General features: G+C 37.0%; 1 protein-coding gene across 3 annotated transcripts in view; it reads right to left on the bottom strand.

The window, feature by feature from the left end:
• HDAC9 (histone deacetylase 9) overlaps positions 1 to 27,706 on the bottom strand; it is an 867,097-nt gene that overhangs the window by 39,541 nt on the left and 799,850 nt on the right. For all 3 annotated transcript variants that reach the window (XM_052000806.1, XM_052000813.1, XM_052000807.1), the window contains one exon: positions 17,253 to 17,386. In XM_052000806.1, the coding sequence (XP_051856766.1) occupies positions 17,253 to 17,386 (134 nt within the window). The remainder of the gene's footprint in view (positions 1 to 17,252; positions 17,387 to 27,706) is intronic.

Genomic DNA, 27,706 nt, shown 5'->3' with positions numbered 1-27,706 from the left:
TGCAAATTGTCTGTCCATATCCTTTGACCATTTTTCAATTGGAGAATAACTTGTATTCTTATAATTTTGAATCAATTCTCTATATATTTTAGAAATAAGGACTTTATCAGAATCCTTGAATGCAAAATCTTTCCCCCAATTTTCTCCTTCCCGTCTAATGTTGTCTGCATTTGTTTTGTTTTTACAAAAAAATGTTTTAATTATCCATTTCATGATGCTCTCTAGTTCTTCTCTAGCCATAAATCCCTTCCTTCTCTGATTTGCTAATATCACTCTTTATGTCTAAATCATAAACCCATTTGAACCTGATCTTGGCACAGGGTGTTAAGTGAAGGTCAGTGCCTAGATTCTGCCATACCAGTTTCCAATTTCCCAGCAATTTTTATCAAATAATGAGTTCTTATTATAGAAGCTGGAATCTTTGGATTTGTAAAACACTAGATTATTGTAGTCATTGACTATTGTGTCTTGTGATCCACTGATCCACTACTCTATTTCTTAACCAGCACCAAATGGTTTTGAGGACCACTGCTTTATAATATAGTTTTAAGACTGGTAAAGGTAAGCCACCTTCATTTGCATTTCTTTCATTAGTTTCATTGAAAATTTTCACTTTCTGTTCTTCCAGATTAACTTTGTCATTATTTTTTCTAGCTTCCTCCATATTTTTTAACTATCAAAACCCATCTATTATTCTCTTCCTTGTGCTGTTAGGAATAGATGGAAATCTGCCTTGGTAGATAGTTTCTCAGTAAAGAAATCCAAGATCCTTGAGATATTTGTATATTTGAGAACATATTTTAATGTTCTCCAAACCTTAAGTTTTCTTTCAAGTATTTCAAATCTTATTACCACCATTTCACAGATGAAGAAACTGACTCAGAGTGATACAGAATTTCTCCTTGATTATATAACTAGAATATCTTAGAGCAGGAATGTAAACCCAGGTCATGTCACTCCAAGTCCAACACTTTTTGGCATCTTGTGCTGCCATCCAATTTAATTCAGTTCATTCATTTTAATCCCCCCCCAATTCCTTTGTATTATTTCTGTTTTTATTTATCTGTGCCCAAGATATGTTTCTCCAGTAAGTTCCTTGAGAGTAGGTATCATTTGTTGTGTTCCTATATCCAGCACTAGAACAGGACTTAGCTCCTCTTATTGAACTGAACCACATTCTGAATAATGTACAGGTATCATCGAATTTTATCGGTAGACTTTTTTGTCCAACCATTATGTATCTGAAGAGACAATCCATTATAACTATCCCAACAAGTCATCATTGAAACTTGTCTTGAAGATCTCCAATGAAAGGGAGCCAGACTCTCTCAAGTCTATCCCATCACTGATAATCATGAAATTCTAAAAATAGTTCCATTACAAATTAATTTTGTCATCCATTTATGAGTATTGTTGCCATTAGTGGTTTAATAACCGACTAACTAAACTTATGAAACTAAAAGCCACTTCTTAGAAACCAATGAATAAGAAGGGGGAGGAGGGGAAATCTCCTGAAGGTGAACTATTGATTCCTTTCAGCTGTTTGGATGCTGTAGAGACCTTGGCTCTTGTGGGTGATTGGACTTGGCTAGAGTTATTAAGTAATGAATTGGAGCACGTTCAACAAAGTGGAGGACTTTTGTGTTAAAAATCATAATAAAAATGCCACAGACGGACATAGGAGATGCAGGAAATAATAACTTCCCATCAATTTGTCTTTGCTGATAATTGTCTTGGAGTTACAAGATGCATCAGATAATTTTTACACATCCTTTCCAAACCCAAAGTTCACGTCCAGCTTCTATTATTTCTAAAATCCATTGCTCACAGTGGCTTCTAGCAAATTTCCTGCTTCAGCATCAATGAAGCTTTTCTTGCCCTATCTTTCACAAGAGCCAAGCATTTGCAATTATCCACCAATAAAGTCTTGACAAAATCATAGTACACTCTATGTAACTTATGAGAAATCTTATTATAAAAACACTGTAAAAATCACAAGTTCATTGGCATATTAAAGCCAAGTATTTGGGGGCTTCCTTGGAATCCGGCCCTCTTTTTGCCGGAAAAGCTCATTTCTGTTGGCTGACTCATGCCTTTGGACATTGGCTCCAAAAGCAAGGAGTGTCCCGGGAGAGAATCTGGCCCCAAATCCCGCAGTGCAGAGAGAAATCACTCGACACCTGACAGGCACCGCACCAAGCCCATCAGCAGCACCCCCACTTTTCATAATTCTGGCATGCTCTGGGCCTGGACAGATTAGATCTCAACAGAGCACTCACAATTCTCACTTTGAAATGAATTTTCTGACAGCTACATAAGGACATATGAATGTGTCAACCCTGCATAGAGACTATAAAGTACTCAGAAGAATTGTTGACATGATGAAATAGCATCCCTGCATGGAGGATTATGAAGTGCCTTGTAACCTCCTGATCTCCCGAAGTCTTTTTTTTTTGGCTTAGGCATTTTGCATTTAATGGGATACCCCCAGTTGGTATTGAATTCCTAGGATGATGGACTTAGAGCTAGAAGGGACTTTGGAAATCATTTTAGTCTAATCCAATCATTTGAAAGATGAGGAAACTGAGGCTCTGAGAGAGAATGAAAGCATATGGTGGAATGAAAATCTAAATCCAGGACTTCTAACTTTTAAATCAATGTTCTCTTTAGAGAGAATCTTAGGATACCACAATGTCATCCATTTTTATTCCAACTCTTCGGCTTTTGAGATTAGAATTTCCAAAAGGATGGGAATATCATTTCCATTCTTTGTTGATATAGCTTTTTAAAAAGATCAATTTAGGGCACCTAAAATTTACCTAATCATGGAATTTCAGAAGCAGAAATTAATCAATATTCGATTAAAAGCAATATTAGGGATTTTTTATGTGCCAAACTCTGTGCTAGGCAATAGATACACATACAAAATTGAAACAACCCCTGTCCTCAAGAAGCTTACTTTCTGACCAAAGGGCATGGTATATACATATGTAAGATATACACTACTGATACAAACTTTTTCAAATAGAGACACTACTAAGAGGGGGCACTAGACAGACCCTCCTATACAAGAATAGAAATTATAAACCAAGTTTTGAAGGAAACTATGAATTATTAGAGGTATGAAAAACCTCTAGGGCACATTTAGGTCAATCTCTGAAAAGTAAGTCTCTATTCTACTATTTCCAATAAACTGTTCTCCCAATCTTCACTGGAAGAGGTGAAGATGGAGGGCATTCATATATTCTATCCTGAGGTTGGTCTTTCCATTTTGGCATTTCCCTGGTAGGAGATTTTCCTTCATTTCAAATCAAAAGCTGCCTTTATCACTTCTACCTGGAATATTTTTGGATATTTTTTTTCTGGAGACAGGGAGACAAGCCAAATTGTCTTTTTTAGTAGTAGCTTTTTATGTTCAAAAAAGATTTAAAGGTAGTTTCCATTTGCTTTCCAGAATGGTTGAATAAATTCACAACTCCACCAACAATGTATTAGTGTTCCAGTATTCCCATATGCCCTCCAACATTTATCATCAAATCTTCCTTCTGCAGGAAGAGGAAAAATAAATAGCTATGACTGTCACCCCCATGTCCTCTTTTCTGCAGAAGAACCTTCAAAATAAATTAATTATTCCAATGAGTTATCCCTAAAAGTAAATTTGGGGACTCTACAGAATGTCAGAATTGCTTTGCTTTTGTATTGTTAAAATCAGCTGCCAGCAGCCAAAGACACAATTGACTGTTAGAAGATTTACAGGTAAATACCAAATTATGAAGACATTAAAGGTATCTTGTGACACTCTGTACATTCTTATATGTATTTGGCAAAAAACTTAGCTTGAGGAAAGTCAACAACATCTTTATTTCCTTTGTGTAGAAACCTGAACCATGCTTTTTACACAGTTATATGCTTGTTATCCCTGATTCCATATTTCCTCTATGCACCCAATATCACAATTTGAATACTGTAGAGTTGACCATGTTACCCTCACCCCACCACCCAGTCAATAAACTCAAGGAGTTTCCTACTAACTCTTGAATAAAAATTCAACTCTTTGGTTTAGCATTGAAAGTTCTCACCCCTCTCTATGTCTCCAAATTTCTCAAGTTTTCCTCCCTTCTTCAAGTGATGTTCTATCTTCCATCCCCATGCCTTTGCATTGTCTGTTCTCCCAGCCTGGGATATTCTCCTTCCTCTTCTTTAAGATTCCCCTTCACTCACTCTGCATGGAACATGTATATAAATATTTATATACATGTGGGCTGCTTCATTGGAGCTCCTTGAAATCATTGGAGATTGTTTTCTTTGTATTTGTATTGTATTTCACATTTGTTTTTTTTTTTTTTTTGTATGAAGGATACCTGGCCTAAATCCTTCCTCAAAATGGGGGTTCAGGAAGAACTTGTCTTCCTGACAAGAAGGGAGACAGAAGGATGGAGCTACAGAAAAAAGAAAGACTGACAATGGAGCCTTAAGGCAGGGTTTCTTAAACTTTTTTCACTTGTGATCCCTTTTCCCCTGAGCAATTTTTATGTGACCCCAGGTACATAGACATATGAAATAGGTATACAAATCAAACATTTACTGATAATAAATCACAATTTCATGATGCCCCCATTCATTTACGTGACCACATAAGCAGTCTTGACCCACAATTTGAGAAGTTGGGTATTGGGGGACACTCATGCTTTGGGAGTAGAAGGAGGAAGGTAAGAAATTCTGAAATCATTCTACTGATCATTTCTTGAAGAACAATAATATTCCATAACATTCATATATTATAACTTATTCTGCTTTGGAAAAACCAGAAATGAGCTAGTTTTCTGAAAATTATAATTTGAACACATGCCCCCAAAAAATGTGATTTATTCATCTCTGACACACCTGAAACTGTATTTAGATCTTCTTAGGCTATCTTCATTGTCTTCCACATAGATTGCACACACTACAATCCGTCATAGGAGTAAAATTCATATGACATTTCCCCTAATTTTCATTAGATGCCTAATACTTCCTCTCCATTGCTTGGAACTCAACCCTGGAAACTGCTCAGTTGAAAACCACGTTAGAAAAAAAAATCACTAACCTAATGAATGCCAGAGAAACCAAAGTTTTGAAACATCTACAAAGAGCAACAAAACAATATTTTCTACTTTCAGCCCTTGACAGAAAAAAAAAATGAAACGTACACTCTGCTCTCCTATCACCCTTCCATGATTTATACAAAGCCAACAACCTAGTTATTCAGAACTTGTTAGGTCATATATAGGGAAAAGGAAGAGAAGCGTCAGCAGCTTGGCCAAGAAGTCAAAGCAAGTCCCTAACATTTAGTCTTTCCATTGCTTATTCCCATCTGATGCTTAGCAGCATTCCTTCTAGTTCATAGAAATTTCCCAGTAGATGGTACCTTCTGATTACAGGATTTATAGCCAAAAATTAACTCTTGCTGTTTTGCGAGTATGCAGGGCAGGAAACAATCTTGGCTAAGCTGTATTCCAGAGCCAAAATTTGATTTTTTTTTTAAGTAAAGGATTAACTACATAAAACAGTCCAAATATCTTACCCTCTTCAGTTCCTCTCAAAATAAAAGAGAATACTGAATTCTCATTCTCTCTCTCTCTCTCTCCCTTCCATCCAAATATCTCACTTCAAACATTCAGGGTTAGAGTTGAATCAGAAGGAAGGTAAGAGAACAATTGTTATGTTCCCTGTTGAGGGAGATAATCATCCTGAATCTTTTTAGAAAAGATATAATGTAAGGATAGACTATTAATGCATGGGGAAGAATAACCTGAATTGCAAACACGAAGGGGGAAAGTAAAAGAAGGAAAGAAGGAAAGAGACATCGCTGTTGCTGTTGCTTGTCTTTTTGAAGAAGACCATGACATAAAGTAGGTGGTCATGACTTGAAACTGAATTGGATTTAAACAAGGAAGGGCAATGCAATCACCAGCTTCACTTAAATCCTCCATTTTCCGTTGATATTTAGTGAATGTTTCAGGGCAGCCTAGGAACCTCCCTTAGAGTCTAATTGACAAATTGTTGAATGCTTGCAGATTTTCTTTGGTAGAAAGAGCTTCTTTATCAGGAGGAAATCAGGGCTTTGTACATTCTCCCCTGTCCCTGCCCTAGACCTGAAATTCTGACATTTCATATTGGGATGAGAGGGACCCTAAGTTTTTGAATGCTGTGCCAGAGAAGTACTATCTAGGACTTCATCTAAAGGACAAAGAGCCTAGAGGGCTCAATGATGAGTCTTCTCTCTATTATTTGAGGACCAATGAAATTTGGAGAAGCTCCAGGCCAGAAGGATATATATCAAGGATGACTTGTTGAGACTATAGAGGCAAATATTTTACCTTTTTATCTTCCTATCCCCTCATTTAAGATTTGCCACACAGTAGGAAATTAGTAAATGTTTGTAGATTAATTGATATAAAGACATGGAGAAGTCATAATGTCTATTTTGTAAATCAGTAGGCAGCAACTTCATGGTTTCATAGTGGAACAATATGAGGCAGTGGGTAGAGTACTGAACTTGGAACCAAGAAGATCTGAGTTGAAATCATTCATGAGGTACTTATTGGATGCATGAGGCTGAGTAAATCATTTGACTAATCTCTATGTTAGTTTATCCCTCTTACAACGAATAGGTTGAACTCAATAGCTTCTGACTCTATATTTATGTCCAAGTCTACATCGATGAGTTTTATGGTAGAAAGATTTCATTTACAAACTTTAAAATTATTTTACATCTCTGCAGCTAATCCACAAACTACATAGATGTTATAGTTATTAATTGTGAGTTCCAAGATGGATCGATGACTTTTTTCATGTGGATAGTCCTTCCTCAAGATCTAATCACACACGTTATCCATGACTCTTATGTACAAATCTTGTCCTTATTCTTTTATTGGTTTATTTATTCCATAGAGAAGATCCCCAAAGCCTCGATGGACTTTTTCTTGTAGGTTCTTTAGCATTCTATGGAACCAGTTCAGCTCTTGAGCCATCCATCCACTATGTCTCTCTGCCTCATTATTTCTGGCCCATTTCCTTTTCTAACAACCACTACTAACATTACTACCTTCACTACTACCATCACCATCATCCTTGTCATTATCACCAAAATTGCTGATATCTTTAAATCAGAAATTTAGAAGTCAAAAAGGCCTTAGTGGGTTTATATTGCAACCTTTTCCTTTTATAGATAAAGAAACTGAGTCCCATGGAAGCTAATTAACTTGCCTAAGGTCACACAGATAGAACATGTCAAAAACAACATTTCAAGCCAGATCATCTGACTCAAGAATCACTCTACTATGGACTTCCTTCAGTTAACAAAAGTTATGCTACTGGAGCTACCATCAGTAGGTTACATACTCTTTAGGTTGTCTGAATGAGAAGAAAAGCTTATTATGCTGATATCACACCAAAATCTCAATATAATTCTTTCACTTAACCACACAGACATTATTCAGAAACCTCAACTATATGGAACACAGCAAGAAGTAATAAAAATGAGGATGCAAATTAAAACAATTCTGAGTAACCATTTCATACCTATTAGATTGACTAATATGACTTTAAAAAAAAAGAAATATGGCAGATAGTGGCAGGAATGTGGGAAAATTGGGACACTAATTCATTAATGGTAGAATTATGAACTGATCCAATAATTATGAAGAGCAATTTGGAACTATGCCCAAAAGGCTATAAAACTTTATACCCTTTGACTTCCACAATACCACTACTAGTTCTGTATCCAAAAATACCAAAGAAAAGATTCAAGGACCTATATGTACAAAATATTTATAGCAGCTCTTTTTGTGATCTAAAAAAAATTGAAAATTGAGAGATGTGAGCAACTTACAACATATGATGGTGATGGAATTATATTGTACTATAAGAAATAACAAGCACTACTGTTTCAGAAAAACCTGAAAATTTGCATGAACTGAGATAAAGGGAAATAAAGGGAATCAGGAAAACATTGTACACAACAATAGCAATATTGTATGATGATAAACTGTGAATGACTTAATTGTTTTAAGCAATATAATGATTCCCCCAAATTCTGAAGAACTTAGTTAAAAAATGCTATTTACTTCCAAATGTGAAAAAGCAAACTGCTAGTGTATGAGTGAAAACTGAAGCATTTTTGGTAGTTTCTTTGTTATTGTTGTTGGGGTTTTGACTCTTTTGGGGGGTCTGTATTTTCCTTTGTAAAATCTCTTATGTGGAAACATTTCTCATGACTACATGTATAGAATCTTTAGCGAAATGTTTGCCTTCTCAAGGAGAAAGAGGATTTAGAACTCATTCTTAAATTTTAAAAAATGAATGTCAAAAATGTTTGTTTACATGTACTTGACAATTTTTTAATATTAATAAAAAAGCAAACAAGTCCTTTTGGGCAAATCTCAGTCATCTGGTTATTTCTGTGAATTCCCCAATGACTGGAGAGAAATGAGATATTACGATATTTTTTTGGGGGGGACTGAGTCACAATAGGGAATAATTCAACAGGGTTTTCTTAGGACAAAGCTTTCTGATGTGTTTGCACTCTATTAGGAAATCATACTAGGAACTTAAAAAAAAAAGGAAATTGAGAAAGATAAATTAAGCTACGACAGAAGATTCAAGCTCTATCTCTCATGTTGCTCTTAAAAATACAAAAGAGAGGTAGAATCTTGGAAGTCTCAGGTTCAAGTCTTCTCCCTGATTCATGCTGACTATATGACAGTTAACAAGTAATTTATCCTGCTAGCCTCTCAGTGGCTCAAGAAACTCTAAAAGAGTTTCAATTACAGAAAACCTACCAGTCTGCATAGATGAAGGGAGTTTTAATATGTGGAGTTTTCCCACATTGATGAAACCAGTGATTCTGAACACCTTTTTTCTTTTAAATGGCACAATGTATAGCCCGCCATGCCTAAAGTCAGAAAGACCAGAATTAAATCTAGTCTTAGAAAATTGCTAGCTCTGTGACCCTAGGCAAGTAAGTATTTTAATCTCTATTTGCCTCAATTCCCTCTACCTCACAGATTTGTTGTGAGTAGCAAATGAAATACTGTTTGAAAAATGGACTTAATACACTGGTTGGCATGCAGTAGGTGCTATATAAATGCTTTTCCCACTCTTCCTCCCCAATGATGCCAGGAACTAAGAAAAGTAGACAAAAAATGTTTTGATACTTTAAGAATTCCCAGTGTTCTTGGACACAACTCTCAGTATCTTTTAAATATTACTGATAGTCTTATTGTGTTGTTACTTATGCCTGTTTCCACCAACACCCTCAGGATCCCCAAGGATGTGGTTGAATGCTCAGAAAATGACATATTGAGCCAGGAGACTTTGCTTTAACCCTGACAATTTCTAGCTGAGTAATGATGAGTAAGCCAGATCACTTCTCAGTTTCCTCATCTATAAAAATGACAGCTTTAGACTCGATAACTCTTAGAGCCCCTCCTGATTTGAACTTCTCTCTTCCTAAGACAAGGATATGGGGAGGGTCTGTCCTACAGCCTTACCTTTTTCTCCTCATAAGCTCTAACTTTTTGGAAGCTCATAAACTTTATTCAGATATATACATATTCCCTTAAAGAATAGACTATGCCATATATAACTTGAAAGAAGAAAGAATGGGGAGGCTACTTCCTCTCTCTAAATTATAATAAAAACAAATTTTTCAAGAGTCACATGGAAAATAAAATCTTTGAGATGTCCAAATAAAGGTGATTGTTGCTACTTTGGGAAGTCAACCCATGAGACTTATTCCATCAGCTTTGGAGCCAAAAGAAAGAAAAGGAAAAATATCACGCCATAATTTCATCTCCAACGATACTTCTAATTATAAGATCAAATCAAAGCATGGTAAGGAAATGGACCTGAGACAGCATTTGGTTAAAAACCTTCAAAAATAAGGAGGGGGATGGAGACACCTTTGGTTCTGACTTTGAGGCTAGGCAGGGAGGTGAACAGGAAGTGTGCTATTCTCTATAAATGGGACCCTTGAATTTCCAGTCCTAAGTTCTGTATCATCATCTCAACAGCTTCCTGGTCTCTGGTATTTCTCCCCCCTCTAACAAGCTTAAACTGTCATTTCTTTTGTTTTGACAGGTGTGCTTTTAATAGCCAAGGCCTAAATTCCCTTAGCCAACGTTTCCACAAGTCTCCCCAACCCCCCCCCCCCTTTTTTTTTTACCTGCATGGAAGATTTCACTGTTTTCATTTTGGATTTCATGGAAATGCCAACTGGTTAAGCTTTTCTCACCTCTTGGGAAGATTGCCTCCCATGGAGGTCCCAGTGGGGCCTTGCTAATGAGCTTTGCATAATTGTAGGTAGAATTTGATTGAAAACAAGGGGCAGGGTGAGTATCACACAAATACAAATAGGGCTGATGGTCCGATGTTTCAGTAGCCTCAACAATTTTTAAAGTATAGACTGAAAAAACTTATAGTTAGTCACTTGTGTGTAGCTGAAGGCCTCCAAGGAAACCCAATGACCCTTACTGTTTTGGAAATCCTTTTGATTTCTTACAAACACCAAAGTGGTATCTGCAGCCTCATAGAAGGGAAGTTCAAGATTATTTCTCCAACCCTGATTGGATTGATAAAGCATTTAAAGGCTCGAGTTCTCCAAGAAAAAGAGACTTTTAAAAATGGATTTTTTTTTTGGCCTGTCTTCAAGATCAAGAGTTGCCTGCAGGAATTTCCTGTGCCATGCTTAAATTAATTTCTGAAAAGGTTAATCCAATAGCATATTGTTTTCACATTGACCCTGTGCATGTTTAGTAAAAAGAAAAACTAAAGATACTTGACTAGCCAGATTTTTTTCTGAACAACATGCTCACTTGAAAGGAAATGGTCTTTATTGGGGATGAAAACATGTCTTCTATTCATGAAAGGAGTCCTTCATGCTGATCTCTTTCAATACCAATTGGTTCTAGCTCCACAAAAAATGTCCCCCTGCATTTTGTTATACACTAACCCATTTTTGCTGATAATAGGACATGGGAGACAGAGCATCCCTTCCTTGCCGGGCCCCAGCCAAGAACAACAAGAGGAAAGAAATTGCCTTAAAAAAACCCTGAAAATGTTTATGAATTCTAATCCTCAGCACATGAATAAATACATCTGACAAAGTGCAGAGTCCCTTACCAAGGCCTTGCCTGACCCTTCTAATTTGAGTTCAATTACACACGTAGTGTTTGGAAGTCAAAGTCAGCCCTGCCTGTGTTTACAGCTCTGGTTCAAAATATTGTTATTTGTTTTAAAAAATCCCAGGTAATAACTCATAATTGCCCTATTAATCACCTCAAGAGGGATCATTGAGGGAAGGTGGGATTTGAAATAGACATAATTGGCAGTTGAAGAAGCTCCCTTTGGAACACTAGCTATGAGGAGACTCGACGCCAACCAAGAAAAGGACATGGGAACAGTCATTGAGTAAGGGCCTGGAACATAGTAGGCATTTAATGTTAGCTGATTGCGTGGGAAAGGGATATACTACATTGGATACATTTTTTAAAAGGAATGAAATTTAAAACTTTGCTCTGGCCAGGCTGCAAGTTACATTGACCTCTGAACTGTAGGGGGAAAATACAGAAAAACCTGGGGTTGGATTATAAATTATATTGTCAATGGACGTGAGAAGAACTCTTTGTTTCTTGACGCATTTCAAGAATGGTGCTTTCATTTCCTTTTCCCAATGAATTATAATGTACATACACACTTGTGTTTATCTTCCATTTTTCATTTTAAATTTCTTTTATTTGATTTGCCAGCTCTGCTGCCCTTGAAAGAGATAGACTTGACACAGCAAACAGACTTTCCAATTTGAGATTACCTAATCCATCTTTTATCCAAAAAGTCCTAGTGGGAGCTCAATATTCCAGGGTCATGCCCTTAGGAACACTCCAGGGAAATAAGGTACAGAAACACAAAGGATATTTATAAATTTCTTCAATTTCTAGACCATGACTGAACAAATTTTGGGAAATGTCTAAATAGTGAAAGGAAACCTTCAATGAAAAACAATGAAGATGGTATGTTTGGCCATTGGGTCAGATCAAATTGGTTAATGTCATTATTTAATATTCTGTGTCTACATGTGCATATGTGGGTTTGTGCTGGTGTATGTGTGTATATGTTGAGAGAAAGAGAGAGAGAGAGAGAGAGAGAGGAAAAGAGAAAGACAGAGAGAGAAACAGAGAGAGACAGAGAGAGAGAGAGAGAAACTTAAAATAGTCAATTCCATCACCACATGAAATTGAATACATAAATATATACATCAAGGACCTATCATTTTGTCAGCATGGGTTTCCTGTCCTGGGAGGTGTTCAAGGAGAAGCGAGACAAGAACCTGCCAGCTCTGCTATAGTGGGATTTCCCTTTATGTGTTTGTTGGACTAGCTGGTCACTGGGGCTTCTTCTAATTCTCAAATTCTATGAGTTCCCTCCTCCCCTTCTCCCCCCTGCTCCACCTCATCAATGTTGATAGCAATGAACAGTCCTAGAGAGTGGCTTGGTTTCTGAAAAGTTAAATGATTTTCCTGTGGTAACAGAGCCTGCAATTTTAAAAATGGCATTTGAATCGAAGTCTTCCTAAATTCAGTTTTTTGGGGCCGTCTGTTTTGACCCTCTCTAGAGAATACCTAGATGTATCAATTAATCACCATGTGTATGTGTACCTATATGCACATACCTATACATTATGGGGAATGGCTAGTCAGGGCTTGCCCCAGAGAGCATGATCATATTTGCCTTTCCCGTGGGGTTCTACTCCACTGGCTCACTTCTACTCCAACAAAAAGGTGGGCTTGGAGAGTGCTTGGTGCTGTGGAGAGAGGAAGAGGTTTCTGGCTAAACAGAGTCAGAGGCTCAGTGTCTCAGCAGCCACTGAGCAGCCACTGAGTTCACATTAAAAAAAATCACCACACCTAACTCTAAACATTTTTCATTATTCCTTCCTGACCCATATGGTGACCAAGAGAAGAACTGTTGAGATCCATTGTGGGTAGAGAGAGGGGGAATAGCTAACCTGTCTTCCACCTGGCTGTCGTATGTCTGGTGGGGGGGTTATGGGACCTCTATTTCTTTTGTCCTCCTTTTCTGGTAAGAGGTGAGGAAGTATTCTATTAGAGAAGTGTTTAGGGGACAAAGGGAGTCTAGAGACTGATAAAAGTCAGCAATTATCCCATTGAAACTTGCAGCTGGTAAGAATGGCAGCCAAGTCTGAAGAGGAATCATCATAGCAGTCACGTAACCTACTTGACCCAGCTGACACATCAGCTGAGACACATAGCCCAAGGAAGGAATCAACTCAGCTGACCAAGGGAGTTACTCATCCATCACCAATGTAACCTCTAAAAGAACTTGGTGGAGACTCTATGAAGAAAGAAAAAGAGCCCTAAGGGAAGGAGTACAAGACAGCTTCACTCCGCATATTTGTGTGTCTCACCACTTCTGTACTCAATCGTTGAACTCCATATCTCCAAAGATTGTTTGCATCCACAAAAAGAATACAACTTTATTTAGTTTCTTTTAAAACTTAGATCCTTGCTATACCATCCCAGCAAACATCCCCTTTGTAGAAGCTAATCAATAGAAAATGGTTGGTAGGTACTGGGGAAAACAACACATAGATGCTCATGAATAATAGTACTGGAAAAGCTAAGATCTTTGGGTTACCCATAGAACCTTGAGGGGAGAAGTTATTGTCTTCTGGGATCCCACATGCTAATGTTGCTTCAGTTGTGTCCAACTCCTTATGACTCCATTTAGGGTTGTCTTGGCAAAGATACTGAAGCTGTTTGCCATTTCCTTCTTCAATTTATTTTCCAGATGAGAAAACTGAGACAAATGGGATTAAGTGATTTGCTCAGTATCACATATTCAGTAAGTGCTTGAAGCTGGATTTGAATTCAAGTCTTCCTGACCAGGCCTGGGTGGACTATTCACTGCACCACTTAGCTGCGGATGTACATATGGATATATCCGCCCAAAGAAGGGAGACTATCTTTGACTGATGTTACTTTATATCTCTGCATTTCAGAATTGTTTCACTTCAAGATAAAGAAAGATCAAGTGGCAAAAAGTAATAACACGTGATGTTCCTCTGTTATCCTCAGTTGATTTATGAATCCAAATTTTCAACCCTACCTGGATATTCAGAATGACAAGTAGAGTGGGAATTCCCTGACCTCTAAGAAAAATGAATATGGCGAGAGTTAGAAGAAACATGGATTTCTTAGCCAACTTGGATCAATTTAAGAGAAAGTGTGTATGGAGAGGGGGAGATGTCATGACACTCAGGCAGACTAATGCAGTCTATGGATCCCATCTCAGAACCAGGGAGTAAGATAATTGAAAAGTATTTTGAAGCACTACTCTGAAAAGTAATTTGGAAATTCAATCCACTCTTGAGTAGACAGACCACACAAAGCAGAACCTTCATTCTCACTGGCTACAAAGCCCCACTTGGAAGAGTATGGTTGGACCTAATGAGCACAAAAGATAGAATCTTCTCTGAATGAGCACACACTGAGCCAGTGAAAGCCATCATTTCCTACCACAGAGCTGGAGAAGCTCTTTTGCAGCCAGTTAACGTTTCTTCTGGGCAGGTCAAACAGCCAGAGAGCCAGAAGCCCCAACTTTCTGTGATTTTCTGCACATCTGGCACATGTCCTTACAATTCAAATATCAAAGCTTGTCTGGCTTCTCTGTGATGATTCAATATTTGAAACTGAAAGCCCAATTTAAGAATTAGGGGAGTTTGGACACCACAAGCAGACAAGGAGGGAAGTCACTGCAAAGATATGCTATGTGTTCTGTGGTTAGAATGCTTTCAAACTTGCAAATAGACCACACTTATAACTTTTTCATCTACTACATCAACTAGTGTCCATCAATTAAATAAATAGTAGAAAGATGGAATGAAAGAGGTCCATTGACTCTGGGGTCAGAGGATCTGGATTCAAATCCCAAATCTGTCCCTTGCTTCCCATATAGCATTGAATCATATAGCAAATCATTGAACCTTTCCTGGAAGAAAGAAAGAAAGAAAGAAAGAAAGAAAGAAAGAAAGAAAGAAAGAAAGAAAGAAAGAAAGAAAGAAAGAAAGAAAGAAAGAAAGAAAGAAAGAAAGAAAGAAAGAAAGAAAGGAAGGAAGGAAGGAAGAAGGAAGGAAGGAAGGAAGAAGGAAGGAAGGAAGAAGAAAGAAAGAAAGAAAGAAAGAAAGAAAGAAAGAAAGAAAGAAAGAAAGAAAGAAAGAAAGAAAGAAGAAAGAAAGAAAGAAAGAAAGAAAGAAAGAAAGAAAGAAAGAAAGAAAAGAAATGCTTTCCTCTGCTGTTAAAGGGCTTAGGCCCTATGGCCTATAAGGTCCCTTTTAGGAAAAAAAAAAAATCTATGAGCCATAGGTTCAAAACTGTAATCACTCTTACCAGAGATGATTAACTTTTTGTGTGTGTTGATCCCTGGGGTCACAATGGTTTCTAGGGATCCCAGCTCAGAACAAGCATTTTAAAAATTTGAAGGAAATACTAACTTTCATTTAGAGGCCACTGATTTTTTTTCTCATCCAAATTTACATCTATTGGTGAATCCCAAGTTAAAAACTCCAACGTATGATGAATATTTTATTTTGCTTATTTAGTGTTATAATCAGGAAAACTACAAATATGTAAAATATAATGAAATATTAAATATATAATTTATTTCTCTTTTTTTTGGACATAATTGTTTCCATGCTATCTTCCCTATTACACTACAAATATTTTGAAAGCAAGGACTACCTTTTATTTTCTTTGTTTCTTCATATACATAGTACTTAGCATAATGGTTAGTGCACAGTAGGTGTTTAATAAATGCTAGTTATCTACATGTGATATACAACTGAAGGGAAGTGGTATAAAAGACTTCCTCACAGAAATATATGACCAGAAAAGAGATGGTAGTGACCTGATAAAGGCAAAGGATAATTAACAGACAGCCCAAAAGTTAAGTGGTCTCCACAAAAGTGACAAAAGATCTAGAGGAAGTCCCTGGCAGGGAAGTATCTCCCTGAGAATTCATTCTCTCTCTCTCTCTCTCTCTCTCTCTCTCCCTCTCTCCCTCTCTCCTTCCTTTCCTCCCTCCCTCCCTTCCTTCTTTCTTTCTTTCCTCCCTTCTTCCCTCCCTCCCTCCCTCTCTTCCTTCCTCTTTTCCTTCCTTCCTTCCTTGCTTCCTTCCTCCCTTCCTTTTTCTTTCTTCATGCATTGAGCATCTGTTATATGCCAAGTACTAGGCTAAGAGTTGAGGATACGAGCCAAAGTAAAGAAAGCTACCTACTCAATCTTTCTACCTCATCACTGAAAAGAAACTGCTCTTTCCAAAGATACTACTTATCTCAAATAGTTCAATCAAATGACCTTTTCTCAGTTCCCTTCCTTTTTGATTTTTTTCTACAATAATTGTCTCTATTGTCCATTTCCTCTTGGTTACTTTTTTCTCTGCCCTCCATCCTATTTCCTCTCCTATCTGGTTGCCAACTCCTTCTCACTTTCATTTATTTTATCTCTTCATCCATGTCTATTCCTATGTCTTTCACTCAGGGATCTTTCCTTGTCTTTTTTTTTTCTTTTTCTTCGTTCTTATATTTCATCAGCTCCCATGGATTCAACTATCTATCTGCAGAGAATTCCCAGACCAATTTTTCAGCCTTACTCTCCCTTCTGAGCTACCCATACCTATAAAAACCTTGAGTTTGTATTAGAAAAAACCCAAATCAGACAAATCTAATCTATAAAGCAGCCTGATGTAAACCAAGACCAGAAACAGTTGGAAATATTAAGGAGAACTCTGCCAGGTGTGATTTGCAAATCAAGACAACAGCTTTAAAAACGATGGATGCCTAAATAAAGCTTCCTTCTTTCTAAGTGTCCTCTAGCTATAGCCCCTGTGCTCTCTCAGTAATTGGGCGGAAAAGCTCTCCATGTAGATTCTCTTAGTGGATTAATTTCCTGTGCTATGAAAGAATTTAAAATACTAAATTATGTAGACTGAGCTATGATGGAAGGCTTGCTTTCTACTTTATTACAGATCTATTATGCATCTTGAGTACATATGGAATCAAAGTTACCATTATTTTTTTCTGAGAGAAAAAATAGAGTGTTGTGATGATGAATAGATTCCCTTCCATCCTTTGTTCATCTTTCCCCACTCCCTCTCCTCCAATCATCTGCCCCTGAGATCCTTAATTTTTTTTTTACCTCATTTTCTAGCAGGGCATTCACACAGGCTTCTGATGCATCACAAATGGCAGTGAGATCATGTCCTCCCTCCAGAGCCATCACTACATGTCCATCAGCCACCTGCATTAGTTGCCTTGTCAAATTCCCAAAACCTATCAAGAAAAAAAAGAATATTTGTAAATATGAAATCAAAAGACATCGAGCATCCATCAAAATCAAGAATGTCCCATCTATAGGATTACCTAGAACCCACAGGATGATTAGCTTCAAAGTGGACATGTAGTTCAATCTTTATTTTTTTATAGATGAGCAAACTATGAAGGATTAAGCTATTTAGACAAGATCATACAATTTGTAAATGTAAACCCAGAGCTTTTCATCAAAAACCTCTTTCTTCAAATCCAGGAATCTCCCCACTGTACAAAAAAAAAAATCCATGATTTCACCTCTGTGAAGAGTTTTCTTCCCTGAGAAGATCATAAGCCCCTTATTTTTATCTATTAACAGAGCAAGTAAGCTGTTTGAAAGGAAGCCTTGTTTTTTGTGTATCCATTCCAGCACCCACTTCTGGGCCTGATAGTATCAGGTTTTTAATAATACAGCTGATTGATTGCAAGATGGTCTCATAATTTGATGTGGTTCCTTAAGACATTACTTCCTGAATAGAGAGGACAAATTCAATCTGAACTTAGCTTGACAGGTCATCAAATAAGAATGGAGTAAATCCAAAAGATTTGGGTTCAAATGCTAGCTATGCCATTTACTTGTCATACCACCAAGTAATAATCACTCCCTGCTCTGCAAATGAGTTTACCAACTGGGAAATGATGGAGTTGGACTGGCTGACCACAATGGGGTCTTCCATTTCTTAAGCACTGGTTCTTCTACCAACAATTACTGGGTCCATATTTGGAGCCTTTCCAGTCGAACAGTTGACAAACCTTGTATTCTATTAATATCGGTTTCAGAATCTTAGTCGTCAACCATTGCTCCCTCCACCCCAACCGTGACAAGTCCTCAGAGACAAATTGTACTAGACTGCATGAGAAGAAGCAGCTGCTGACTTTATTTCAGTATTTCATCAACAAGCAAGGTTTGGGGTAGAATAGGAAAATAGACTCAATCGTTCTGTAATCCAAATGACACAAAACTATAAGATTTAGCCTCTGATATTGTATCTAGAGCAATGAAGACCATATATATATATATATTTTTTTTTCCCAATGATATAAGGGAATGTCATTTTGAAAAAATTAATTAATACTAACTTGTCAATGGATGTTGAGAGATATTCATTTGTATTTAATCTTGTTGTAGCATACAATAAGATGACATTTGAAAAATACTATTATTTAAACTATAATCTCTCAGGGATACTCCTAGAATTTCAAAAGGAGAGGTAACTACATTTTGGGGGATTCAATATGATAGTCTAAGCTGGGGTTAGACAGTGGGCCCCAGAACATGTGCCATAGTAAGAATGTGATCATATGGTCCTTGATATTGAAGGATTCCTATGTCCAAAGGAGGGAGAGTAATACCTAATAATGTTGTTGCTATTAATTTGGAAGTAATTTAAGTGCAGATGAAGATGCAGGGGCAGAGGCAAATGATTTACTTAAGAAGATACATAAGAGCAATAAGGCAACAATGATTTTTGATTTTCGAATTGGGCTGGGCTCTCAAAGGAATTTTCTCTGTGACTTAAGGGCTTCACTGACATATTTAAATAAGAAATATTAATATCTCAAACCATTCCTTGTGTGCTGGAACTTCCTACCAATTGAAGTTTTGATCAACTGAAGTCATTACTAAGAGGTTCAAATTACATATGGGTTGAAAAACAATGAAAACCCACAATCTCTGATTTAAGTTCACTCTTTCCTCTTGAAATGAAAAAAAAAAAAAAACCTATAAAAGACTAAATTTAGATGGGATAATAAAAAAAAATGGAGACCAGAATGGAATGAGAATCACCTTTGATCTTCCGCCAATTTCCACTTTCTTTTACCTACAGGGCTTATTTCCATCCACATGTTCCACATGTGATTTCAGATTAAGAGTGTGAGGCAGCAGGATGTTGAGCTCTGCCCTGTACAAAACGTCCTGGTATAAAGAGAGACCACATCCTCCAGGAAGTTCCAAGATGCTCTGCTGCCCACCCTTACCTTAAGAGTCCAGACACAGGCTTAGGTACCCTTCCAGTATGTCCCAGACCATAGGGCTCTGCTGAATCCATGGCCACTGCTAACACTAACAAAATGTTTTACAAGATCAAATCTGCCAAGTTCCCAACAGCACTATTTGGGGAGGGGTCATGGTTGGAATATCTTGTTTTATTGCTTGCTCATGGTTAAATATCTCCAATAATTCATTATAATATCTCCAACTTTCCATTCTGTTTCCCTGACCTCCACCCTACCCCAAGATACAATTCAATTAAATACAGAACACCATTATTAAACACCAACTACATGACAAGTATTAAGTATTAAGTTAAGCACTTAGGTTACAAAGGAAAAAAACACAATACTCCCTGGTCTTAAGGAGTTCACATTCTATAAAGCAATATCCAGGTAGAGAAACAAAGGCCAAATATATACAGAGAGATTTCAAGAGGGAAAAGGATTAATAACTAGAGGAATAAGAACAGGCCCCATGTAGCAGGTGGTATCTGGACTTGGAAGGGAGATAAGGATTGTGAGAGAGGGGGGTGATGAGGGAGAGCATTCTAGGCAGCCAGGAGCCACTTGCAAAATGCCATAAAGAAGGGAGAAGGCATTGCTGGGCCAAAGGGGACAGAGTTGTTTTAATAAAGCAGTACTGCTATACAATGATGGCAACCATGGGAGGAGAACAGATAGCATTGGGAAATAGTCCAAGTTCCCTTCACGCCGTCCCAAATCCACATATAGACCAGGTTATGGATTATATTAGACTGTAAGCTCCTTGAGGGAAATGAAAGTCCTCTGCCTCTTTTTTTTTTTTCTCTAGCGTTTAGCACTGTACTTAGCACATCATAGATGCATAATGAATGTTTACTGATTAATTGGTTGATTAGAACAAGAAGTGCATTTCACTTAAAGACTTCAGGCTTCATGTATAAACACATACATATGTACATATATACTTGTGTGTACATGCATTCACACATAGTATTTTGGCTAAAGGGCCAACATGGCTCTCATGCTTTCAGTGGGCTAATCTAAACCTTTGAGATAAGGGTGTTGCTGAATTACCTGACAAAGAACACGAAATAAGGGCCATGGATCCAGAGAAACATAACTCTAACAGACCAGCAAGAGGCTGGCAAGGCTGGCAAGGAGGAAATGCCAGCTCTCGGGACCCTCAGCTTTAAAAGACATCCATTTAAGAGGGGTGAGTTACCACTAATCAAACTTTTCCCCCAGTTCACAGGAGTGTTGCATATTGGGAATCAATAGTAGGCCAGTAACAGGAGAAGCCAGTATGTAATTTGAAATAAGACCAGAAAGCTATGTCAGATCGATATCATAGAAAATGTTATCATGGAAAAGACAGAGGTGTCAAAATTTTATCCATGCAGCAGCAAGAGGCAAATGAAGATTTTCGAGTTAGTTTAGGGATGATCAACATCATCAGATCTAGACTGCAGGGAATTCAAAGTTGAATTGTTTTTGGAACCAAAAGGAATTGATATATACTAAGACAGTCTATTCTCAAGTTTTCAGACAGGCAAAGATGGACAAAGTCAGAACTTCTCAGACTTCATTACTTTAGCTACCCTAATATTAGATTTGAGCTTACTTTTCTGTTAGGGATCTTACTTTTCTCAGGTGAAATTGGTGGGGGCCTAGACAATCCCTAATGTCCTTTTCAATTACTAATTATTCATACTGAAAAAAGAAAAATTGCAGTGGAGCCAGGGTGGTTGAAAAAGTTGAAAAAACTTGCCTGAACTCTACCTCGAACTCATCCAAATAGCATTAAGTAATTAAACAAATACTTGAGTGGAAGAAGCCACAAAATGAAATAGTGAAATAAGTTTTCAGCCAAACATCTTAGAAGATTGGCAGGAAAAGTTTGTTGTACCTGGGTGAGAATGGAGCCCAGCCCTGCAGAGGCCAGCCCCAGCTAACCAGGAGCAGGCCTTGGGAGCCATTGTATCATTTTTCAAACATAGATGGAAGGGAATCAGTTTTGTAAAAATAATGTCCCTTCTCCAAATGATAAATGATCAAAAATATGAATAGTTTTCAGAGGAAGTAATCAAGAATATATATCCATATGAAAAAAGGTTCTAACTTACTATTGATTGGAGAAATGCAAATTAACGCAATTCTGAGATGCTATCTTATGTCGATTAGATTGGCTAATAGAACAGAGAAAGCAAATGACAAATGGTAGAGGGAATGTGGAGAAAGTGAAACATTAGTGCCCTATCAGTGGAGTTGGGAATTGATTCAACTATTCTGTAGTGCAATTTGGAACTGTGCCCAAAGGGCTATAGAAGTATGCATATATTTTGACCTAACAATACCATTACTAGATTTGTATCCATAAAGGAAGGAAGAAAGGAAGGAAGGAGGAAGGAAGAAAGGAGGGAAGGAAGGAAAGAAGGAAGGAAAGGAGAGAGGGAGGAAGGAAAGAAAGAAAGAAAGAAAGAAAGAAAGAAAGAAAGAAGAAAGAAAGAAAGAAAGAAAGAAAGAGAAAGAGAGAGAGAAAGAAAGAAAGAAAGAAAAAGAGAGAAAGAAAGAAAGAAAGAAAGAGAAAGAAAGAAAGAAAGAAAGAGAAAGAAAGAAAGAGAAAAAGAAAGAAGAAAGAAAGAAAAAAGAAAGAAAGAAAGAAAGAAAGAAAGAAAGAAAGAAAGAAAAGAAAGAAAGAAAGAAAGAAAGAAGCAGGGAGAAGGAAGGAAGGAAGGAAAAAAGAAAAGAAGGGAAGAAGAGGGAAAAAGGAATGGAAGTAGGGAGAAAGAGGGGAGAAAAAATGAGAGGGGAGAAAAAATGAGAGGGGAGATATATATGCACAAAAATATTTATGGCAGTTCTTTTCTAGGGCCAGAGAATTGAGGGGATGTCCATCAATTGGGAAATGGCTAAACAAATCTTGGCATGTGAATAAGATGAAATCTTGCTGAGCTACAAGAAACGATGAGCAGGATGTTCTTGAAGAAGCCTGGAAGGACTTAACATGAGCTGATGCGAAGTGAGATGTAATGCAAAAGTAACAGCAATATGTATGAGATGATCATCTGTGAACAACTTAGCTATTCTGAGCGATACAATGATCCAAGACCACACTAAAGGACTTATGATGAATAATGCTGTCCATCCCCAGAGGAAAAGTTGATGTTGTCTGAATGTAATCTGAAGCATACTGTTTTTTTACACTTTATTTTTCTTGAAGGTTTTTTTTTTTTTGTCTATTTTTTTTTCACAACATGACTACTATGGACATGTTTTGCATGATTACACATGCATAACCTATATCAAATTACTTGCTTTCTCAGAAGAGGTGAGAAGGGAGAGAGAGAATTTGAAACTCATGGTTTTAAAAATGAATGTTAAAATATTTTTACATGTAACTGGGGAAAAATAAAATACTAAATAAAAGTGATTATTTTTAGTCCGAAATCCTGACACTTCTGATATAACAGTAGATATAAAAAAATCTGTGATTCAAGTGTCAAACTTGCTCCCATCAGGATTTAGGTTCACTATCCACCCATAACTTAGTAGAAAGTTGTGAAAGAGCACCTAAAGTGCAGAAAAGACACACTATCGCTCAATCATAATAAAGCTAGTGAGGACAGGGGTGGGAGTTGAAAGTACTGAATTCAATCCCTGACTTGCCTCTACAGAATCAGGAAGAGCAACTTTTACACCTGAGTCAAGGAGCACAAACCAAACAAATCAGAAAGAGGCAGCTAGGGGGCACCATTGTGCATAGAGCACTGGCACTGGAGTCAGGAAGATCTGAGTTCAAATTCTCCCTCAGATACTTGCTAGCTGTGTGACCTATTTTTTGCCTCATTTTTTTTTTAATTGCAAATAGGGGATAATAATGGCACCTGTCTACCAGAGTGATTGTGAAGCTCAAATCAGAAAATATTTGCTGGCACACAGTAGCTGCAATATAAATGCTTATTCCCTTCCTTTTGTATGAATATTGCTAGGGATAGGAGAGTAAAGTTTGACAGCTTTCCATTTTATCTTATTTTTCTTACCAGCTAGGCTTTTAATAGGTTGTTTCTGTGTTTCTGAAAAATGGGAAGGATTGAATACCCTCTCAGTTTCAGCACCCGAGGGCAAAGTCCCATTTGCTCTGCCCTAGTTGTGAATTCGACATATTGTCTTCCAATACTTTTAAATTATTGGAAGCAAACTCAGTGTTGGCTTTTCTGTAAATATTGCTGAACTAAGCAATTAGTTGGATTTTGGCCTCTTTGCACTGGGAAAGTTTTTGCTGGACTCAGTAAAATGTACAGTGTGTCAGCATTTTTGGTGGTGTCGGAACACGAATTGATCAAGAGCAAGTTTTAAATAGAGCTTTGCTGTAAGAACATGCCGGGATTTAACCAAAGGAAATATATTTAATAGCCAAGTCAATGACCACAAGAGGGTTCACCAAACAAAATGGTACTTCCCCCAAAGCTCTTAGGAAATTTAATAACATTCACAAATGCTTCCTTGGTGGTGGGGTTTATAAGCTAAAAGAAGGAATGGCTTTCATCACTCCATTTCTCTGGTGTGAATAAAAATTGTACTTTTTAATCAAACTTGACCCTAAAGAAGAAATATGATTATGAATCATCTTTCCTTCTTTTCAGGAAGTAAAGTGTGGTCCATTACAATTTACTATTAGACTTGATTGATGTAATAATTAGTTTTGCCATGTGTTTTTCTTTCTTTTTTTATTAATTGCTACAAAGGATGTCTCTCCATATTGGGAAAGGGAAGGAACCTATTAAAATGAGGATATAAAACTAATGCATCAGTATAAATTATGAAGAATAAATACATAATAGAAATAGGAAAACAAATTATTCCAGAGCTACAACATTCAATATCAGTCTTTTGAATTTGCTAATATGTGTTTAATACTGGAGCAAAAAGATGAAAAATAATCCTGTTCCTACCATCAAGGAGTTCATCATCTAGGAGGGGAAGAGCTATAACAAACACAAACACATATGGCATAAAGTAAACTGTGATGGAAATAGAGAAGAGATCCAGGCAAACTGTTATAGAACAACTTGAGGAGGGAGAGGCAACTCTTAAGTGGTAATGGGGCAGGACACTAAATTTTTCTTTGAGGAAGGGAGCTTGAGTGATAGCAAGAAGCTGATGAGGCAGGAGTATATTCCAGGCATGGGAGAGGATCTTCATCTATCTTCAGATGGGAATTGGAGAAAAGGGAAATTTTACCAAGGATCCAAGAATCCCTATGTAAACTTGTGAATTTGGAGAGAGAAAACAAAAAACAAACAAAGGAAAAATCTTCTACCCAAATTCTGACTGAAAAAATTCACACATGGAAGCACTATTATGTTACAGAAGTATGAAAATATTGTGACTAATAACATATTCTTTTAAAAGCTTTACTGAATTCGCAGAAGTTTATGTTTTTATAGATGTTCTTAATCAACAGATAGTAGTTATAACTATAATAATTGTCTTTCTTTGTGTTAAAACCCCATGCTCAAACAGGCGCAGAATTCTTCCTCTATCCAAAAGGAAGTCATGGAAAGTTTTGAGGCGTGAGCAATGGTCAGATCAGTTCCTTAGAAAGACATCCCTCCCAAGTTTTCTTTTCTCCAGGCTAATTGGGCCCAGTTATTTCCAGTGATCTTCATATGCCAAAAATTCAAAATCCTTCATTATGCTAGTTCCTTTTCTCTGGATATGGTCCAGCTGATGAATGTCCTGCATAAACAGTGATGCCGAAAACTAAATACAAAATTCCAAATGAGGCAGAATGAGGGTAGAACACAGTGGGCTCATCGCCTCCCTTTTCCTGGAAGCCATGGGAAGAGTAGCCCAAGACTGAGTGAATTGCATTGGTTCCCAAATCATCCTTCTGACTCATATTGTTCTTGTGACCTCCAACAAACAAACAAAATGGGTCATTTTGAGATCAGTTGATATGTATTCATGACTCCCCTACCAAAATATAGTGATATTTCAGAAGTTTTCCCATGCCACACACACAAATGCAAGGCTTTACATTGAGTCCAACTAGATTTTGATTTAGTCCATTTCTCTAGACTCTCAAGTTTGAAATCCTATTTAGATCTTTATTCTATCATCCATCCTTTTAGTTCTCCTTCCTGGCCTTGGGCTATCTGCTAATGTGATGAGCATGCTATCTCTGTCCTTATCTAAGTCACTGCTAAGCTTGTTAAATGGCACAACAGCAAGCACAGATGGCTGGTTGCCCTTCTGGATGCCACTGGCCACACTTACACTGAACCATTAGCACCTCCTTTTGGAGTCCCACTCCTTGGGATGCAAGGTCATGTTTCTTTTTATAATCATTTCCACTGATTAAACAGCATTTGTTTCTGATGCACTTTGGTAGTGAGACTCCTCCCTTTCTCCAGGGTCATCAATAGCTCTGGCTGCTAAGAAGGCAGGAATTGTAGGTCTTGCAATAGCAAATTAAATAGCCAGTGTCCCTTGAGAATGATTGTGGGGAATGCGCAGGAAAGGAAGCTCCTGCTAGGTACCAGAGATTAAAAAAAAAAAAAAAAGACTAAACACAAACTTTTTTTTTTTTTCCCTGAAGCAACTTATATTCTTTTAGGCAAACAACTTATATGTGTAGAAATGTTCTCTATGGCCAGGATGTCCTATCTTCTCCAATAAGAAGTTTCTATTTAGACTCTCCTAAGGTGAGCTCAGTTCTAGAGCAATCTGACTCCAAAAGAAAATTCAATTTTTAGACTCCATTTGATTTATTCTGCCCTTCAACTACAAATTTCTCAGGAAAATCTCAACAAAATTCAGTTATTGGTAATATCTAGAAATATCAATACAATTCTAGAAAAAATAATTATTATAAATTAAAATATTATTTTAAATAATTTAAAATAAAATGCAATAAAAATACAACTTAAAAAATAAGAAAAGAAAATAAGAAAAAAATATCAAGTCTGATAGAGCTGTCTTTTCCCCAGTATGAAAAAAGATGTTAGAAAACTCTTATAACAAAGAATAAAAACAAAAATCAATTTTTTAGAAGTACACCAAAATTAGACAACAGGAATCAATTTCAACAATTACTCCGGTGTTACACATCCATGGTCCTTCTATCTCAGCAAATTAGAAAGGAAAGTACTTTCCTTTTCCTCTACTTTTTCTCTTATTCACATCTTTTTTTTTCAAATCCTAATTTAGTTATTATAACACAGAGCTCAATATTAATTTCTTCTCACATTCTTCCCATTTATATAGCTTCCTTTATTATTTGTGTTGCTTTTGTTGTTCTGCTTATTTCATTCAGCATCATTTCATCCAAGTTTCTACGTATTTATCAAATTAAAATTAAAACAAACCTATCATAGTGATATTTGATGAGTAGACATAAAGTTGAGCATAATGTTGACCACTTGAGTGCTTTCATGAGATGTTTCCCAGTAAGTCTTACTGCATTTCCTCAGGCCTGAGACATGCCCGTGGAGTAGAGGTCAAATTTAGATGATGTTTGGGGTCAACAGAGGAACCCGTCCGTCTGGCTGCTCAGTATCCTACAGAGCAGTGCAGTATAACAGTTCCTCAGATTTCTGTTTCAAAGCTAAATCTGATGGTTGCAGATGGCAGGAAAGTTTTCCCACAGAAATCACCTTTTAAGACTTGCAATGTAGGAATTCCAATAGTAGGCACTCACAATTTCTTCCTGACAATGTGGGGATCATTTGACTCATATAACCTCCATTGTTATAACAGAGAAGCTTTCATCTGTGTCCAAGAAGAGTTTATTTCCTAGAGATGAAAGGTCTTTATAGACGCCGTGTTTAGTAATGGTTTAAATGTTTGTGGAGTTGAACTGAATTGAATTAAATGTACTTTGCTGGATTTAAAAAAAAAAATATATGAATGTGTTAGTTTTTGAACGTTTCAGTAGGCTTGAAATCTTCACTCATTTGTTGTCATGAGATCCTTTTTAAATTCATTTTCAATGAAATTATAAATTATTTTTAAAAATATGGGAACCAATTTTGAATTTCTTTGAGATATCATAACACAGGATAAAAGTGATTCTAAGGAGTGGAGTGTTCTTGGATATCAACTAAGACACAATTCCAAGGATTTACTCTGAATTGATGATGATGATAATGACAAGCTAACATTTATTTAGCATTTCAAGGCTTGTGAATAATTTTGTACATGTTTTATGATCTTCACAAGAACTCTGTGAGGTACAAAGTATTTATTGCCATATTACATATGAAGTACCTGCAGCACAGAAAGGTTGAAGGACTGGCCTTGAGC

This window comes from Antechinus flavipes, chromosome 5 (genome assembly GCF_016432865.1).
Source record: "Antechinus flavipes isolate AdamAnt ecotype Samford, QLD, Australia chromosome 5, AdamAnt_v2, whole genome shotgun sequence".
In the NCBI taxonomy this organism is placed as follows: Eukaryota; Metazoa; Chordata; class Mammalia; order Dasyuromorphia; family Dasyuridae; genus Antechinus; species Antechinus flavipes.
The sequence above is the reverse complement of the archived record's forward strand: the minus strand, read 5'-3'. Positions and strand labels throughout refer to the sequence as shown.